Genomic DNA, 16,580 nt, shown 5'->3' on the forward strand with positions numbered 1-16,580 from the left:
AACTAGAGGCTGAAGGAGGTGAATGAGCTTCTGCCCCGGGATTTTACTGAGACCAGCTTGGGGGCATATGAGGCACAAGGAATCCAGCTTCGTGTCCTAGAAGCCATCCACAAAGGTTTCCTACAGATCGTCACTGTACACAATCTGGGTCCTCTTGTCCCGGTGGTAACCCTTACGGCTGTTCTGGACAGCTAAGGAGGGAGGAAAATGACAGTTAAGGGTTGAAGCAGCTCACAGGTTAGACCCGGGCTCCTGGCTACCTCTGCCCTGGCCTTGTGCTGATGCTGCCCTCTGGTGGCCAGAGTCAGTCAGCGTGGCTTAGACAATCCAGAACCTTGTTACTGGGAGACACGTGATGAAATCATGAAATGCATGCAAATTAAAGATGAGAACATCTCTATGGCCCTTGTTGGTATACTGGTCGATTCTGGTTCTTCCCTGGTGTCTGCAGGGCCTCTTGCTCTGAAAATCTGTTTCAGGCAGATTGCGCTGTCCACACTGAGAAACCCCACGGGCCACGCCAGACTCTTGAAGACCCCTCAGAACCCAAGTGCTCAGCTTCTCTTTCCTCACACTCCTCATCTCATTCAAGGATTCTAACCTACATCTGGGGCCAGAGGCAGCCCCCCTCTTTGGTCCTGTGCACTGCGCCTCTGCTGACCACCCCTCCTTTTCAGAGCCTGGTCCATGGCCCAGGGCCCCGGGGCTGCTCTCAGCTTGGGCCCTTCTTCACGGTTCCTTTGCTGCAGCGGCCACTTCAGCCTGGCAGGCCAGGACTGCTGGAGATGTGCTCAGCACAGACAGAGCCCAGCTTCCTAACGTACTTGATTCCCCAAACCAGTCCTGGGTCACCTTTTTCTCCAAAATCCCATCTCTGAGGGCTCCAGACATACAGGACACTAATCTACATTTCTGAGCCCGGCCTTCTGCTTGAGGTCTAGACCCACACTTTCAAGTTCAGACACCACTCCAGCTCAGAGGGGACAAACTGGCTCCCATTCTCTTCTCCATGCCAGTCACTGCTGGGGGACCTTTTAATGTTCCTCTCCTTCCCTCACCTCTGACAGACAGCTGCCTGTATGCAAATCCTGACCTTTAGCACTTTAGGACCCAAAGACATGGAGGGAATCAAGAGTGGCGTGCTGTAGAGGGGATGAAGGAAGGGCCCGTCCTTACCAAGGGAGCCCCAGACAGACTTGCCAGTAGCAGCGTCCAACATGGGCTGTTTGCGGGCGATATTGACTTTGAGCTGCACGGATTCCACCTGGGTCCCATTGAGCTGCAGAACAAAAGGGGTGAGGACAGAGGACGGCATTACAGGGAGCCAGGTGCTGCCACCCTGGGGACCAGACAGGGAGCTGAGGATGAAGGTTTCTCAGTCAGAACCCTGAAGTGGACAGGAGGGGTAGGAAGAAGGGGTCTGAGAAGTCCCAACCTCAGCAACGGCCTGATCTGCAGACTCCATCTTTTCATAGGTGACGAAGGCACAGCTGGGGTGAGAAAAGGCGGGATCAGCGGAGGTCCCCAGACCTACTGTCCCCGCACAGCTTCCACCCCAGGATGCTCATCCTTACTTTCTGGGTGGGTCCATGGAGAGGTCAATGATGTTTCCAAAGGGAGAGAAGGCCCCTCGGAGGAGGGTGGGTGTCATGTCCTCTCCATACACATACAGAGTATTCCCCTTCCGAGGGGCCCTCCTTTCGGGGAACGAGTCTGACCCTGCGGGTTAGGAATCACTACTGAGTCCCCATCCCCCTCTACTCAGCAGGACCCACCTAACCCCGGCCAAGAGCACTCACTGCGGAAAGGGCCCTCTCGCTCTCGCTCTCGCTCTCGCTCCCGGTCTCTGTCTCGATCCCGATCCTTATCTTTGTCTCGGTCTCTGTCTCTGTCCCGGTCTCTGTCTTTGTCTCTGTCCCGGTCTCTGTCTCGATCTCGGTCTTTGTCTCGGTCTTTGTCCCGGTCCCTATCTCGGCTCCTCTCATGACTTCGGTCCCTGCTGCGGCTTCGGGGAGGGGAGGCTGAGGAGCGGGCACCACTGTGTTCTTCATAGCTCCAGTCAAAGCCTCGAGGTGGGCCATCACCAGCCCCGGGGCCCTCTGCTTCTTCTCCCTCTGGTCCCAGTTCCCGCAGCCGATCGCTAGAAGACACAAAGCTGGGGAGAGGCAGACAGTAAGGACCAGAGGGGGCTCTGTCTCCTTACAGACCTCGTGGAGTCAACACTCTGTCTACAGCTGGCTCCTCCCACTCCAGCACTGACCCCACATCAAATGGCGGTCTCTCTCTAACCTTTCATACAGAGATTTCCTCTGGGGACGTCTGGATGACTGAGGGAAAAACAAGACAAAGAACAATTAAGAGGATTCCCAGGTGCTGGAATGGGGTCCAAAATATGTGGGTCTTTTGTTATCAAGACCCAGCCCACAGAAACCATTACCTCCTGCAGGTCCTCGTCAGCAGATATGCTCCTCTGGAACGGCTGGAAAGTGGGGACAGGCCCCTTCTCGGGGTCCTGGGAAGGGGTAGACACCCGTCAGTGCGGACCAGGAGAGCTCCTCGTCCCTCTCTTCTTGGCCTTCCATCTAGTTCCTCTTTCACTCTTATTAAACTTCTTATTGATGATGTGCTGATATTTTTGTGTGTTTTTCGAGACAGGGTTTCTTTGTGTAGCCCTGGCTGCCCTGGAACTCGCTCTGTAGACCAGGCTGGCCTCGAACTTAGAGCTCTGCCTATTTCTTCCAAGTGCTGGGATTAAAGGTGTGTGCCGCCATGTCCAGCTGATGTGCTGTTTTTAAGTAAGCGTTTGGTTTACCCAAACCTCCCTTCAACCCAAGAAGCACAAACGTGGAAAGCAGAAATGTGGAAGTCACCTAGGTTCCCTGTGTAATAGACAAGAAACCTAGCGCTCCAGCGGTGTAGGTGGTGCGCGCCTCTAGCCCCAGCTCCACCTGACCCTCAGAACAGCAGCACAACGTGGTGTTCCTATCTGCGTGTACGTGTTTTCCCTAACCCCGCCTCCCTTCAGCTGGAGGGGATCTCACTGGCGTCAGGGTGCCCCAAACCATCCCGCCCTGCTCACCTTCAGCTTCCCCTCTAGGGTCCGAGAACGTTTGAAGCCCGAGTTCTTAGTTTCGGCCTTGATGGCACTGATGGCTCCTGACTTCACCAGCTGCTTGGCCTGCTCTGTGGCCGTGGCGGTGTCCACCACAGGCTGCTCTGACAGTGCTGGGGTGGGGGGAAAGGGAGGGTGGCATTATGCTGGCTGCAGCAGAGGGCAGCCCCGTGCTGCTCCCCCCGACTCTCCGTCACTTACAGCGTTTGACGCCGCCCTGGCTCACGGTGCCACTGCCACTCTGCTTCTTGAGCGCCAGCAATGCTTTTTTCTGGGAAGGAGAAAGAGTCACGAGAAGAAGTTTGGCAGCCAAGGTGCATCATTCCAGAGACAGTACATGTGGTGTCCTTGTCCTGGAGTAGTACGTCTAGTCTCTACAGCCTCATGATGCCAACAACATTTAACCTAACCAAATCAACCACGGCATCCAAAGGCTCTCTAGTCTCACATTTTGGAAGTTGAAAAAAAACATAAGCCCTACCATACAAGCTGCAAATAAGGCCTGAACGTCTTCCTTGGGGATTTTACCTACCTAGCTTCTGCATATTTAATGAGGCTGTACAAAGGTGAAACACCTAGTTCCTACCCATAAGAAACTTAAAATCGGAAATAGAACGACCAGACTGACAGCCAAGAATAAGCAAAGGTACTAATCAATCATAGCTGAATGTAAGTGACATTGTCAGATGCTTAAGTGGCTATTAAACTGGGACCCGGATGGAACTTACCCAATACAGACAGAAAAGACATTTTAGACAAAGAAAACAAGGTGGTAAAAATGCCCAGAAAAGGTCTGGGGATGCATGGATTTTTTTTTTTTTTTTTCCCTTCCCGAGACAGGGTTTCTCTGTGCAGCTCTGGAGCCTGTCCTGGAACTCGCTCTGTAGACCAGGCTGGTCTCGAACTCACAGAGATCCACCTGCCTCTGCCTCCTGAGTACTAGGATTAAAGGCATGTGCCACCACTGCCCGGGGAGATGCATGTTTTAAGAGTAAATAATTCTGTCTTTTTTTGACAGGGATGCTGAACTGAGATTTCAGGTTCTACACACAATGTGAAACCTTTCAAGTGTTTTCAATGGAGCAAGTGTGCCCCTCCAAAACAGCCAAGCAAAACCCTATTCTGAGGGGTTGTAGGAATGAGTAAATTGAGAGATAGAAGGACCACTGATAATCAAGAGTGCTGAGTATGGCGTTGTGTACCTACAGTTCCAGCTCCTCAGAGAAGCATAGGCAGGAAGATCACATGAACCCAGGAGCTCAATATCAACCTGGGTCGTGTACTGAGATCATGCCTCAAAGGGGGAAAAAAAAAAAAAGAGTGGGAAGGGGAAGGGACAGAGCATGGACAGACCTGACAGATGTTTTGCTGTGAAAACAGTACAGAAGCCAGAAGTGAGCTGGGTGTGGGGTGAACAGAGTATGGTGGTTCAGGCAGAACTGTTCCAGGCTACCCAAAGCTACATAGTTTCAACCCAGCCTGGGCTAAAGTGTGAGGCCCTGCCTGAAGAGGGAAAAAAGGTCCGAGATGAGATTTTAAGGCCTATGAAGTGTAGCAGGTCCTATCTAAAGGCAAGGAAAGGGGAGGAGATGACACAGGAAGGCGGCTCTAGCTTGGGTGTCTGATGGTTCAAACACTGGCTGGAACTGGGAGTCCAAAGGTGAGACTCTCCAGCTCGTGAGTGGTCCTAAAGCCACAGGAAAGATGACAATCCCACGGGAGACCGAACAGAAAAGAGGGGGGGTTCAAACCAAGATTTGACGATGCTGGTGAAGCCACACGACACACGCTCTGGGTCTGAGCCTGGAGACAGCAGAACCGCCATCTCCTCACACTCACCCCGGCGGCCCGCACCCTGCGCTCCCTCCCTTACCTTTTTCTTGAGTTTGTTGAATTTCTTCTGCAGTACCTCTTCCTCCTCGCTCAGTCCGGGAGGTATCACCAACATGTTGGCTCCTGGTTCAAGGGCAGAACCCAAGACGTCATTCTCTACTGTCACCACTCAAAATCCACACGTCGTCCGACGTCTGTCCGTCCTGTATTTACCCCAACCTCCAGGCCCGCCTACTCCAGCCTCTGGCCTTGCCCTAACCCCTGGTTTCAACGAGGCTGCTGTCCGACCTCCTGCTCATTATAATCAGCCGGCATTCCCGCCTTTGTCCAAGGTCCGGACACTAGAGCCTTGGGGGGACCTCAGCCCGGAGGAGGGAAAGCGCTCTCTGCGACGCCGAGGCCATGGCTCCCGACCCCCATGCCCGGTGGGGTTAGGTCAGCCAACCTCGGGGTCCGGTGGGCAGAGAAGGCGGCTGGGCCCGCGCAGCGCTCTCTGGGCGGCCAGAGGAGGAGGAAGAAGAACCAGGGCCCGCGTAGGGAAGGCGCGAAGGACGTGAGACGAAGCCCTCACCTGAGGGGGCGGCGCCCGGGCCCGCGGTCTCCGCCGCCGCCGCCGCCGCCGCCGCCGCGCGGGCTGCTGCGCGCGGGCTCGCGGCGATGACGCAGAAGGGGGCGGGACACGCGGTAACCAAGGCGGCGAGGCGCAGCGACTTCCGCCCGGCCTTGCCCGGCTCCGAGTCTGGCTTCGGCGCCGCGCTCGCCCACGCTCCCGACGGGGAATGGCGGAGGGAGGGGGCGTGTCGGGAAAAAAAAATCTCTATTTCCGCCCATCTCGGGGCGGGGCCCACGCCGTGGCCACTCTGAGTTTCCGGGCTGCGCGACAGCTGCCGGGGCTTCAAGATGATGGAGACTGAGAGACTCGGTGAAGGGGAGGGGAGGGGGAGAGGGGAGGAGAGCGGGATAGGACGTGGGAGTGGCTTTTGACCTCTAACCTGTGACCTTTCCCCCGCAGTGCTGCCTCCCCCAGACCCCCTGAACCTGCCCCTTCGAGCTCTGGAAGTGGGGTGCACTGGGCGCTGGGAGCTGCTGAACGTGCCTGGGGCTCCGGAGAGCACCGTGAGTGACTTCTGACGCTCACCTGGGCCACCCCTGGTCACAGGAGGATCTAGTCTGACCTCACCTTCCCGTGCCGGAACACCGTCATCCGGGCCCCCGCTGGGGCTGGACAGATCCCAGCCTCGTGGCGCTCAGTGGGTCAGAACCGGGAGTGCTGGAGACCTAGCTCTCGGAACTGCCCTTGCACGCACACATGCACGCACGCTCAGGGCACCTGGCCGAGACCTGGCGTTTAAACTCCTGAATCTGAAGCCCGGTGTGGCGCACGCCCTTAACCCCAGCACTCGCAGGCAGAGGCGGGCAGATCTTTTGAGTTGGACGCCAGTTTAGTCTACCTATCAAGTTCCAGGTCAGCCAGCCAGGGCTACACAGTGAGACTTTATCTCAAAAAAAGAAAAGAAAAAAAGCTTAACCCGGATGTTCTCACCTGTGGGCCTCGACCCCTTTGGTGGGCGAATGACCCTTTCGCAGAGGTCGAATATTAGATATGCTGCATAACAAATATTCACATTACGACTCATAACAATAGCAAAGTTACACTTATGCAGTAGTAACAAAATAATTTTATGGGTGGTGGTCACCACAGCATGAGGAACGGTTTGAAGGGTGAGAGTCCCTGGCTTAGCTGATGAAGTGCGCACTCTGCAAGCCTGAGGAAACACATGTAAGGGGAGAGGGTGAGAGCCAGCTCCACAAAGATGTCCTCTGGGTGCCACACATGCATAGCTTGTGTGCACCCATAACCACACATTACACAAATACCTATATATATCCATGCATATTATTACTACTAATAAGTCATTCTAAGATGCAGATTCCCGCTGAGTGGGTAGAGTGCCTGCCTACCATACACAGAGACCTGGGTTTGATCCCGACCTCCACATAACACTGAAGTGTGGTGATAATTTTGTTTGTGTTCTGACAAATAAAGCTAACCCACTAGTTAACCTAGTGGCACCTTTAATCCCAGCACTTGGGAGGAGGAAGCAGGAAGATCAGGAGTTCAAGGCCACCCTGGGCTTGATCCAGTCTAAAGGAGAAACGGAGGCAGGCAGTAGAGGCTCATGCCTTTAATCCCAGCACTAGGAAGGTGGAGGCAGCAAGTGATATGGCTGGGCGGAGAGAAGAGTATAAGGCGGGAGGAGACAGGAGCTCATGCCCCTTTGGAATGAGGATTAGGTAGAGGTAAGAAATCTCTCTAGTGGCTGGCTGCTCTGGTTCTCTGATCTTTCAGCATTTACCCTGATAATGGCCCTGGGTTTTTATTAAGACCAATTAGAATTTGCACTACACTCAAGTGTGGTACTACAGGCTTGTCACCCCCTAGTTCAAGGTCATTCTTTGATATGTATCAAGTTGGAGGCAAGCCTGGGTTACATGAAACTCTGTCTTAAAATAATGCAAATTGCGGGCGGTGGTAGTACACGCCTTTAATCCCAGCACTCGGGAGGCAGAAGCAGGTGGATCTCTGTGAGTTCGAGGCCAGCCTGGTCTACAAAGTGAGTTCCAGGACAGGTACCAAAGCTACAAAGAGAAACCCTGTCTCGAAAAAATTGAAAAAAAAAAAAACAAAAAAAAAAAACAAGTGCAAATTACTGTGTCTGGCCTCTATGCCTCTGAAATCCGGTTTGCTGTGCTTAGTGTGCTTCAGCTGCAGGTGGGTTTTGCTTAGCCTTCGGGCTTTGCTCATCTGATTGCCTCAGCTTCTGTTGGAGACACCTACCATTGGATCTAAACACACATTCCATGGCCTCTGTTGTCTGCCCCTATCCTCTCCTAACTCAGTGCTTCCCGTCTTGCCCTTGTCCCAGCTTCCCCACGGCCTCCCTCCCTGTGCCCCAGATCTACAGCAAGAAGCAGAACAGCTGTTCCTCTCGTCTCCTGCCTGGCTTCCTCTGCATGGGGTGGAGTACTCAGCTCGGTGAGAAGTCTGTGGGGACCCACTTAGGGCGATGGACCAACAGAGCGGGCAGGGACGGGACAAAGCTAACTCCAAAATTCCTCTCCTTCTCTCCAGAAAATGGCAGAGGAAGAGGGATCCCTGGTCTCTCCTGGCTGCTTTGGGGGCTCCTGTGCCGTCCGACCTTCAGGCCCAGAGACACCCAACCACAGGCCAGATCCTGGGCTACAAGGAGGTGAGAGGTCAGAGACCACAAGACACAGAATTGGGAGAACAGGTCAGAGCAGGCTTGGTCTCACTGGGACTCCAACCTCTTGTCTCAGGTCTTGCTAGAGAACACAAACCTGTCAGCCACGACCTCCTTGTCCCTGCGCCGGCCTCCAGGGCCGGCCTCCCAGTCACTGTGGGGCAACCCGACACAGTATCCTTTCTGGCCAGGTAAGTTGTACATGACGGTGGTAGAAGAGTGTCTTGGTGTCTAGGGAAAGGGTCCCTGCTGATGCTGAATCCTCATGTTTCTCCAGGTGGGATGGACGAGCCCACCATAACAGATCTGAGCACTCGGGAGGAAGCTGAGGAGGAGATAGACTTTGAGAAAGGTGAAGTGGTCCTGTGTCTGAGGAGGGCCCAGCAGGCTGCTTCTAGCTGTCCTGTACTTCCACAAACTACAGAAAGGGATCCTTCTCACCCCCAAGGGAAAAGGTGTTCTCTCTAGTAGCTCTTTAAAAACGGCCACAGCTGCCTCGCCCTCGAGCAGAGCACTGTGAATGTCCGTGTCGTATGATGTGTAGTTTCCAAAACAGCTGGTGGTGGCTGACGCCACCTCTCTGTTCTCATCCTGCAGATCTTCTCACTGTCCCACCTGGCTTCAAGAAAGGGGTGGATTTTGGCCCCAAGGGTGAGTCTGATAAGGATTTGTAGGGATGCCCTGCTCCCACAGAGGTGTGAATGTGACAAGGTGGCTGTTGCTCCTCAGATCACCAAGCTCCTGTGCCAGGGCTGCTCAGCCTCAGCTGTCTGCTGGAGCCTCTGGATCTGAGTGGAGGTGACGGGGATGAGAGCGAGGCCGCAGGAGGCCCTGGGGCGCACCCTGCTTCCACCTCTCCCCGCAGCACTCCCCTGGTCCGAGCAAGCAGTTTGGAGGATCTAGTGTTGAAGGTTAGATGTCACTAGGGATGGAGGCAAGCAAGAAGGGGTCGGGGTTGAGGGTAGCAGTGAGATATCTCGGGGATGAGTGGCGACCAAGAGTTCTCTGGCTATACTTTTCTCACTCCTACCTGACTTTCCAGGAAGCATCCACAATCGTATCCCCCCTGGAACCTCCCAAGCCTCCCCCTCAGGAACAGTGGGCTGTACCTGTGGATGTCACGTCCCCTGTGGGTGACTTTTACCGTCTCATTCCTCAGCCTGCCTTCCAGGTACCGTGCCCAGGCCTTACTCCACCTCTTGGTAGAGCAGACCCTGGCCCTGCCCCTCAGCCCAGCCTTGTCCTCTCTCTTCACCACGGCCCACACGCCTTCCGGGCTGGTCTTGCTCCTTGGTCCCAGCCTATACTGGCCTTCTCTTCTCTGCCCTGCGTGCCTGTGAGGAGGCAGAGAGGCTCTCGCCCCGCAGCCCTGTGCATTTCTCTCACGCAGTGGGCGTTTGAGCCGGATGTGTTCCAGAAGCAGGCCATCCTGCATCTGGAGCAGCATGACTCTGTCTTCGTGGCGGCTCACACATCTGCCGGGAAGACAGTGGTGGCCGAGTACGCCATTGCCCTGGCCCAGAAACACATGACGCGGTACACACGCCTCCCCAGCCTGCCCTCCCTCCCCAGCCTGCCCTCCCTCCCCAGCCTGCCCTCCCTCCCCAGCCTGCCCTCCCTCCCCAGCCTGCCCTCCCCAGCTTGCCCTCCCCAGCCTGCCCTTCTCCTGCGTCCTTCTGGACCTCCCCTCCCCTGCCACCTCCTTATCCTTTAGAGATGGGGTTCAGAGAGGAATGAAAAAGTCTAGTAGAGAGGCGGGGCAGGAAGATGACCTGGGCTGGCTTAGGAGAGGCTGGTGTCATGAAGGAGGATTTGAGGGTTGTTAGTGTGAGGGAGGACTCCAGCGGGAAGGCAGGGCATCCCAGCTATGAGTCTGTGAGGAAAGACTGACTGATCCATACCCTGTTTCTAGTACCATTTACACATCTCCTATCAAAGCCCTGAGTAACCAGAAGTTTCGGGACTTCCGAAACACATTTGGGGATGTGGGGCTGCTCACAGGGGATGTACAGCTGCACCCAGAGGCCTCCTGCCTCATCATGACCACGGAGATCCTTCGGTGAGAAGAGGGCTCTCCCGGGTGGGTTTTGGGTTGGGGGTGAGCATCTCTGCAGACGCAGGGTAGAGATGGAGCTTGAGGGGTCAGCTCCATGCTGCTGCCCCCAGCTCCATGCTGTACAGTGGCTCAGACGTCATCCGGGACCTGGAGTGGGTCATCTTTGATGAAGTCCACTATATCAATGATGCTGAGGTGAGTGGTGGGTGGGCCTTGTCACACAGCCCTGTCCCACACCCTGAGGACCTTACTGTCTTCTGCTCCCTGACCGACCTGTCTCCTCAATGTGTGTTCAGCGTGGGGTCGTGTGGGAGGAGGTGCTCATCATGCTCCCTGACCATGTCTCCATCATCCTTCTGAGTGCCACCGTCCCCAATGCCCTGGAGTTTGCTGACTGGATTGGGTGAGATGTGTGTCCTGGGTGCCTAAGTGAAGAGGACTATGGGGTTCCTGGGTTGGGGTTGGGGAGAGGGGTCAGGGTATGGAGCTGGGAAACAGCTGCACCTGGGTGGCTGCTGAACCCTCCCCCCCCAACATTTTTGCACGCTGAGATGGGATGGTGGGAGCCATTTGCCTGGACAGGCACACTCCATGGTCCTAAGTGAGGATGGGATAGGGCAGAAGTTGAGTCTTTCAACCAGTGGGAGCTGAAGTGGAGATGAAGGTGTGGCTAGTGGCCTCCCATTCTAGGCCCCGGAAAGAACTGGAAGACGGGGTTCCTTTCTGTGCCTTCTCTGACCTGCTGCCCTCTCCTCCCTCCAGGCGGCTGAAGCGGCGGCAGATCTACGTGATCAGCACGGTTGCCCGGCCTGTCCCCCTGGAACACTATCTCTTCACAGGAAACAGCCCCAAGACGCAGGGGGAGCTCTTCCTGCTGCTGGACTCCCGAGGGGCCTTCCACACCAAGGGGTAAGTCCAGGGCTGGGTGTCACGGCTGGGCCTGTGCGGGGCCTCATGCCACCTCGCCCTGCACTCAGGTACTATGCTGCAGTGGAGGCCAAGAAGGAGAGAATGAGCAAGCATGCCCAGACCTTTGGGGCCAAGCAGCCCACGCACCAGGGGGGCCCTGCACAGGTGAGGGCTGGCGGCAGTCATCCTGCCAAAGTCTGCATTTCAGCCACCCTTTCAGCCCCGGTCCCTGCGGGGAGGGGTGGACTCGCGGTCTGCGTCCTGCTCTATGTAAACCTACTTAAACATGACTCTACCACCTCCATGTGACCTCAGGACCGTGGGGTGTACCTGTCCTTGCTGGCTTCCCTCCGGGCCCGGGCCCAGCTGCCTGTGGTGGTGTTCACCTTTTCCCGAGGCCGCTGTGATGAGCAGGCATCCGGCCTCACCTCTCTTGACCTCACAACAAGCTCGGAGAAGAGCGAGATCCACCTCTTTCTGCAGCGATGCCTTGCTCGGCTCCGAGGCTCCGACCGACAGCTACCCCAGGTGTGTCCTGTAGATTACGGTGGGGATGTGGTAATCTGAGACCTGCCCCTGCTGAGGGGGCTCTCCACGCCTTCTCTGACCTGCTACCCTCTTCCTTCCTCTCCCCTGCAGGTCCTGCACATGTCAGAGCTCCTTCGCCGGGGCCTGGGTGTGCACCACAGCGGCATCCTGCCCATCCTTAAGGAGATCGTGGAGATGCTGTTCAGCCGAGGGCTGGTCAAGGTGAGCAGGTGGGTGAGAGGGGCCAGACTTAGGCAGGACAGTGCAGTGGTTAAGAACCTGGGCTCTGGATCCAAGCTACCTGGGTTTGAATTCCAGCTTCAGAACCCTACTGAACTCTAGGTTTCTCACCTTAACCGTAAATGGGGATGTATATGATACATCGCAAGAGGTCCCGGGAAGAGAAGCCTCCACAGCGGGCAAGCACAGGAAAAGTCGCTAATAGTTAGAGAGCTGCTTTCAGGGAACGCAGCTGTACAGCGGTGAGGGTGGCGGCTGCGTTCAGGAAGCTCGCTAACTGCTGCGTTCAGGAAGCTCGCTAACTGCTGCGTTCAGTGTGGCCAGGGATGCAGGCTGTTGCCAATTTGCCATTGTTTGGCATCCAAGTACTGCTGCTGTTTTTCTGTCTTGGTGCTGTTTAAGCAAATTAAATATAGTACACTTTTTGACACCAAGAGTCATTCTTGGGTGTTTATGGCAAAGGAATTCCACCTTGGTCTATGAGGGAACATACACATTTGCTTTGTTCTCTATGGTCCTGTTTATGATGACAGGACTCAGATCTCAAGCCTGTGCTTCTGGGGGACCAGGGCCGAAAGGCTGGCTGAGAAACAGAATGCCCTTCACTGGGACAGTGGTTAGGTAAATTAGGGGGTGTCCCCCACAGAGACATATCACCTACCCCAGTCACAGCAATGACTGATAAAACTACAAGAACATGGATGGATGTGGAAAGCAGAAAACAATCAGATGTATAGCTGCATCTGTGTGAGCTAAATTATACAAGCACAAAGCAAACTATCCTGCAGTAGTGTTCACACAAAAAGATGCTGGTTAAACACAGTTCCAGCTGGGGATGGAGGTGGGATGTGGGAGCTAAAGTAAAAAACTAGGTAATTACCTAAGCAGAATGAGGAAAACTGCCTGCACTGTGGGTCTTCCTGGAGAGGTAAAGGACGTCCTGTAGACAGTGATGTGAGACCACGCTCCAAGGTGGAGTGAGCTCTGCCAGAGCGGGGCATATACAGGACCTTTTTGCTGACCCGGTCTCCCCCCGTCCCAGGTCTTGTTTGCCACTGAGACCTTTGCCATGGGGGTGAACATGCCAGCGAGGACCGTGGTGTTCGACTCCATGCGCAAACATGATGGGTCCGCCTTCCGGGACCTGCTGCCCGGGGAGTACGTACAGATGGCAGGCCGGGCGGGCCGGAGGGGCCTGGACCCCACAGGCACCGTCATCCTGCTCTGTAAGGGCCGAGTGCCCGAGATGGCAGATCTACACCGCATGATGATGGTGAGTAGAGCGATGGGAAGCCCGGCTGGGCGCAGCTCCAGCACCAAATCCGTTAGCCCAACTCTCTCCTCTTCTGACATTTTCCTCATCCTGGGAGAAGTCAAGTTAAAAGTGAGCAAGTCTAGCTGGGCGGTGGTGGCGCACGCCTTCAATCCCACACAGGGAGGCAGAAGCAGGAGGATTTCTTGAGTTGAGGCCAGCCTGGTCTACAGAGCAAGTTCCAAGACAACCAGGGCTACACAGAGAAACCCTGTCTCGAAAAACCAAAAACGAAAAAAAGTGAGCAAGTCCAAGGAGGCCCCCACTTCCTCTTGCTTTACTGCTCTCTGGGTGTGGGGCCCAGTGGGGGCCTTTGGGAGTCCATGTCTTTCATTTTGTCCCCTTTTGTTACCGAGGAGGTGAGCAGGGGGTTGGTCTGAGGCCTCATGGGTGCAGAAGATGGCTGGGGTGTGCAGGTCTCACTGACTCTCTGGCTCCAGGGGAAGCCGTCCCAGCTTCAGTCCCAGTTCCGCCTCACATACACCATGATCCTCAACCTGCTGCGGGTGGATGCCCTCAGGGTGGAAGACATGATGAAGAGGAGCTTCTCAGAGTTCCCGTCCCGCAAGGACAGCAAGGTGAGGAGGTTAGGGCAGCCAGCCTAGCAAACAGGTCAGAGTTGGCCTGTGGGGTGAGTATGGCCAGGAAGGGTGGGTATGGCCAGTGGGGTGGGTATGGCCAGTGGGGTGGGAATGGCTAGGAAGGGATGGGTATGGCCAGTGGGGTGGATATGGCCAGGAAGGGGTGGGTAGTAGAGAGGACTGGGCTTGCAGACTTGTTACAACCCCCCCTTCTACTCAGGCCCATGAGCAGGCTCTGGCTGAACTTACCAAGAGGCTGGGGGCCTTGGAGGAGCCTGACGTGACTGGCCAACTGGCCGACCTGCCTGACTATTACAGCTGGGGGGAGGAGCTGACAGAGACGCGGAACATGATCCAGGTGAGGAAGTGCGGATGTTGGGGAGATGTAAGAGGGACAGTGGCTTACACTGGTGCTCCTAAACTTAGTCCCAGTGTCCTGGTCTCACATCTTCCCATGTCCCCTTGTGCCTGTCCTGCTCTCCAGAGACGCATCATGGAGTCTGTGAACGGGCTGAAATCTCTCTCGACGGGAAGGGTGGTAGTTGTGAAGAATGAGGAGCACCACAATGCGTTAGGTGTGATCCTGCAGGTGAGCACAAGAGGGTCCTCACCCCCAGAGAATGGAGGCTTGCCACTGTCTCCCCCGGGGCTGGCATGTCATGACTCTGGTGTGCTCATTTTTGCTCCTGTCACCACTTTGTGCCTGTCTCCGTGCCTGGCCCCAAGAAACTCCTCTAGTTACTTGGCTTGGCCACCCACCCCTCCACAGTTCAAGGGCTCTGTGGGGGAGGGGGTCCCAACCCCTGCCCAGGGTGGGCATACCATGTCCACATTTGGTGTGCACGCCTCCTATAGGTCTCCTCAAACTCCACCAGCAGAGTATTCACAACACTGGTCCTATGTGATAAGCCTGTTGTGTCTGAGAGCCCATGGGACAAGGGGCCAGCCACTCCAGATGTGCCCCACCCGGATGACCTTGTGGGCTTCAAGCTGTTCCTGCCTGAAGGTGAGTTCCTGATGGTGGTGTGAACAGGATGCCTGGGCTATGGCGAAGCCTGACCTGATTGGCTTTCCAGGGCCCTGTGAGCACACTGTGGTCAAGCTCCAGCCGGGAGATGTGGCTGCCATCTCCACCAAAGTGCTCCGGGTGAATGGGGAGAAGATCTCTGAGGACTTCAGCAGGAGGCAGCAACCAAAATTCAGGTCAGAGACTTGGGGAACCTTTTTCCAGGGAGAGGGCATGTACCAGTGGGTGTGCATGTACAAAAAGATCATGAAATGGGGTGCTGAGGGACTTCCTCAGCTCCAGGGGAGGCTCCTGGAGCAAAGAAGACTCTTGGTCCAGATCACAAAACCTGCTCCCCCTTCAGGAAGGACCCTCCCCTTGCAGCTGTGACCACTGCAGTTCAGGAGCTGCTGCGTCTGGCTCAGGCCCATCCATCAGGACCCCCAACCCTTGACCCTGTCAACGACCTGCAGCTCAAGGATGTGTCAGTGGTAGAAGGTGGGCTCCGGGCCCGGAAGCTGGAGGAGCTGATCCGGGGGGCTCAGTGTGTGCACAGCCCCCGGTTCCCTGCCCAGGTAGGGCCTAAGCAGAGGCAGCTTTTCCTCCCTGGTGCCCTGTAGCCTGGGTACTCCTCCCTCAGCCCTGTGCCCAGTGCACCCCTGCTGAGGGTAAGGGGGGCTAATGGTCCCTGCTGTGGCTTTCTTTAGTACCTGAAGCTGCGGGAGCGAATGCAGATTCAGAAGGAAATGGAGAGGCTGCGTTTCCTACTGTCCGACCAGTCACTGTTGCTGCTCCCCGAGTACCACCAGCGTGTAGAGGTGAGAGAGCAGGATGGGGCGTGGGAGGTCAGGAAGCTTGGAGAGCAGCCAGGCTCCCAACCTCACCCTTTCTTGCAGGTGCTCCGGACCCTGGGCTATGTGGATGAGGCAGGCACAGTGAAGCTGGCTGGACGTGTGGCCTGCGCCATGAGCAGCCACGAGCTGCTCCTCACTGAGCTCATGTTTGATAATGCACTGAGCACCCTGCGGCCAGAGGAGATTGCAGCTCTGCTCTCTGGCCTGGTCTGCCAGAGCCCTGGCGACCCTGGGGATCAGCTCCCAAGCACCCTCAAACAGGTAGGGCCATCACCCCTCTCTGTTTGTGCATCCCCCACCCCCACCCTCTACCCAGTCCTGGTAGATGCCTCTTCCTGATCATGGTCCTGGTCCCGGAGGCCTTGACCTCTCCTTACTCTTTGCAGGGGGTAGAACGTGTCAGAGCTGTGGCTAAGCGGATTGGTGAGGTTCAGGTGGCCTGTGGCCTGAACCAGACAGTGGAAGAATTTGTGGGAGAGCTGAACTTTGGGCTGGTCGAGGTTGTGTATGAGTGGGCTCGGGGTATGGTGAGTGCCTGGGTTTGGCAGGCGGCTGGCTGGGAAAGGTTGGCCAGGCCTGGCACATTTAGTCTTCTCTCTGCTTTCCCCATAGCCCTTCTCCGAGTTGGCAGGGCTCTCAGGGACCCCTGAAGGCTTGGTGGTCCGTTGCATCCAGCGCCTGGCTGAGATGTGTCGCTCGCTTCGCGGAGCAGCCCGTTTGGTAGGAGAGCCTGTGCTCGGCGCCAAGATGGAGACGGCAGCCACCTTGCTGCGGCGGGACATTGTCTTCGCAGCCAGTCTCTACACCCAGTGAAGGGGTGTTGGATAAAAGTGTAATAATAAAACAGCAAACCAGAGTGCTTGGAGTACGGGACAGGGATGACTCT

At 55.9% G+C, this 16,580-nt stretch overlaps 2 protein-coding genes across 2 annotated transcripts; one reads left to right on the top strand and one right to left on the bottom strand.

Moving 5' to 3' along the window:
• Positions 1-23: 23 nt before the first annotated feature.
• On the bottom strand, positions 24-5,568 carry Nelfe (negative elongation factor complex member E). Its single transcript, XM_059244067.1, has 11 exons — positions 5,391-5,568; positions 4,986-5,068; positions 3,314-3,383; positions 3,080-3,225; positions 2,438-2,512; positions 2,290-2,327; positions 1,800-2,155; positions 1,575-1,719; positions 1,436-1,490; positions 1,177-1,279; positions 24-191 (listed from the first exon to the last, which is right to left on the bottom strand). The coding sequence occupies exons 2-11, from the start codon at positions 5,058-5,060 to the stop codon at positions 121-123; spliced, it is 1,134 nt and encodes a 377-aa protein (XP_059100050.1). The 5' UTR covers positions 5,061-5,068; positions 5,391-5,568; the 3' UTR covers positions 24-120.
• An 80-nt stretch (positions 5,569-5,648) lies between these two features.
• Positions 5,649-16,550, top strand: Skic2 (SKI2 subunit of superkiller complex). Its single transcript, XM_059281278.1, has 28 exons — positions 5,649-5,867; positions 5,958-6,061; positions 7,873-7,982; positions 8,079-8,196; positions 8,285-8,399; positions 8,486-8,560; positions 8,806-8,859; positions 8,938-9,119; positions 9,251-9,379; positions 9,599-9,744; positions 10,121-10,267; positions 10,375-10,459; positions 10,561-10,667; positions 11,027-11,173; positions 11,242-11,338; positions 11,489-11,701; positions 11,813-11,923; positions 12,984-13,214; positions 13,694-13,831; positions 14,055-14,192; positions 14,319-14,423; positions 14,690-14,840; positions 14,911-15,037; positions 15,205-15,415; positions 15,548-15,658; positions 15,737-15,955; positions 16,081-16,221; positions 16,307-16,550. The coding sequence occupies exons 1-28, from the start codon at positions 5,846-5,848 to the stop codon at positions 16,505-16,507; spliced, it is 3,735 nt and encodes a 1,244-aa protein (XP_059137261.1). The 5' UTR covers positions 5,649-5,845; the 3' UTR covers positions 16,508-16,550.
• The last annotated feature ends 30 nt before the right edge of the window (positions 16,551-16,580 follow it).

This window comes from Peromyscus eremicus, chromosome 16_21, assembly GCF_949786415.1.
Source record: "Peromyscus eremicus chromosome 16_21, PerEre_H2_v1, whole genome shotgun sequence".
NCBI classification, from domain to species: domain Eukaryota; kingdom Metazoa; phylum Chordata; class Mammalia; order Rodentia; family Cricetidae; genus Peromyscus; species Peromyscus eremicus.

What these genes read in the sequence shown, in the direction of transcription:
- Nelfe (XM_059244067.1), bottom strand. Translation starts at nt 5,060, where the DNA reads ATGTTGGTGATACCTCCCGGACTGAGCGAGGAGGAAGAGGTACTGCAG. An exon ending in CCAGGGCGGCGTCAAACGCT is followed by an intron (nt 3,226 to 3,313) that starts GTAAGTGACGGA and finishes CCCCCACCCCAG; the next exon opens with CACTGTCAGAGCAGCCTGTG. An exon ending in CAGATCAGGCCGTTGCTGAG is followed by an intron (nt 1,280 to 1,435) that starts GTTGGGACTTCT and finishes TTTGTTCTGCAG; the next exon opens with CTCAATGGGACCCAGGTGGA.
- Skic2 (XM_059281278.1), top strand. Translation starts at nt 5,846, where the DNA reads ATGATGGAGACTGAGAGACTCG. An exon ending in ACCAGGGGGGCCCTGCACAG is followed by an intron (nt 11,339 to 11,488) that starts GTGAGGGCTGGC and finishes ATGTGACCTCAG; the next exon opens with GACCGTGGGGTGTACCTGTC. An exon ending in CGTCCCGCAAGGACAGCAAG is followed by an intron (nt 13,832 to 14,054) that starts GTGAGGAGGTTA and finishes CCTTCTACTCAG; the next exon opens with GCCCATGAGCAGGCTCTGGC.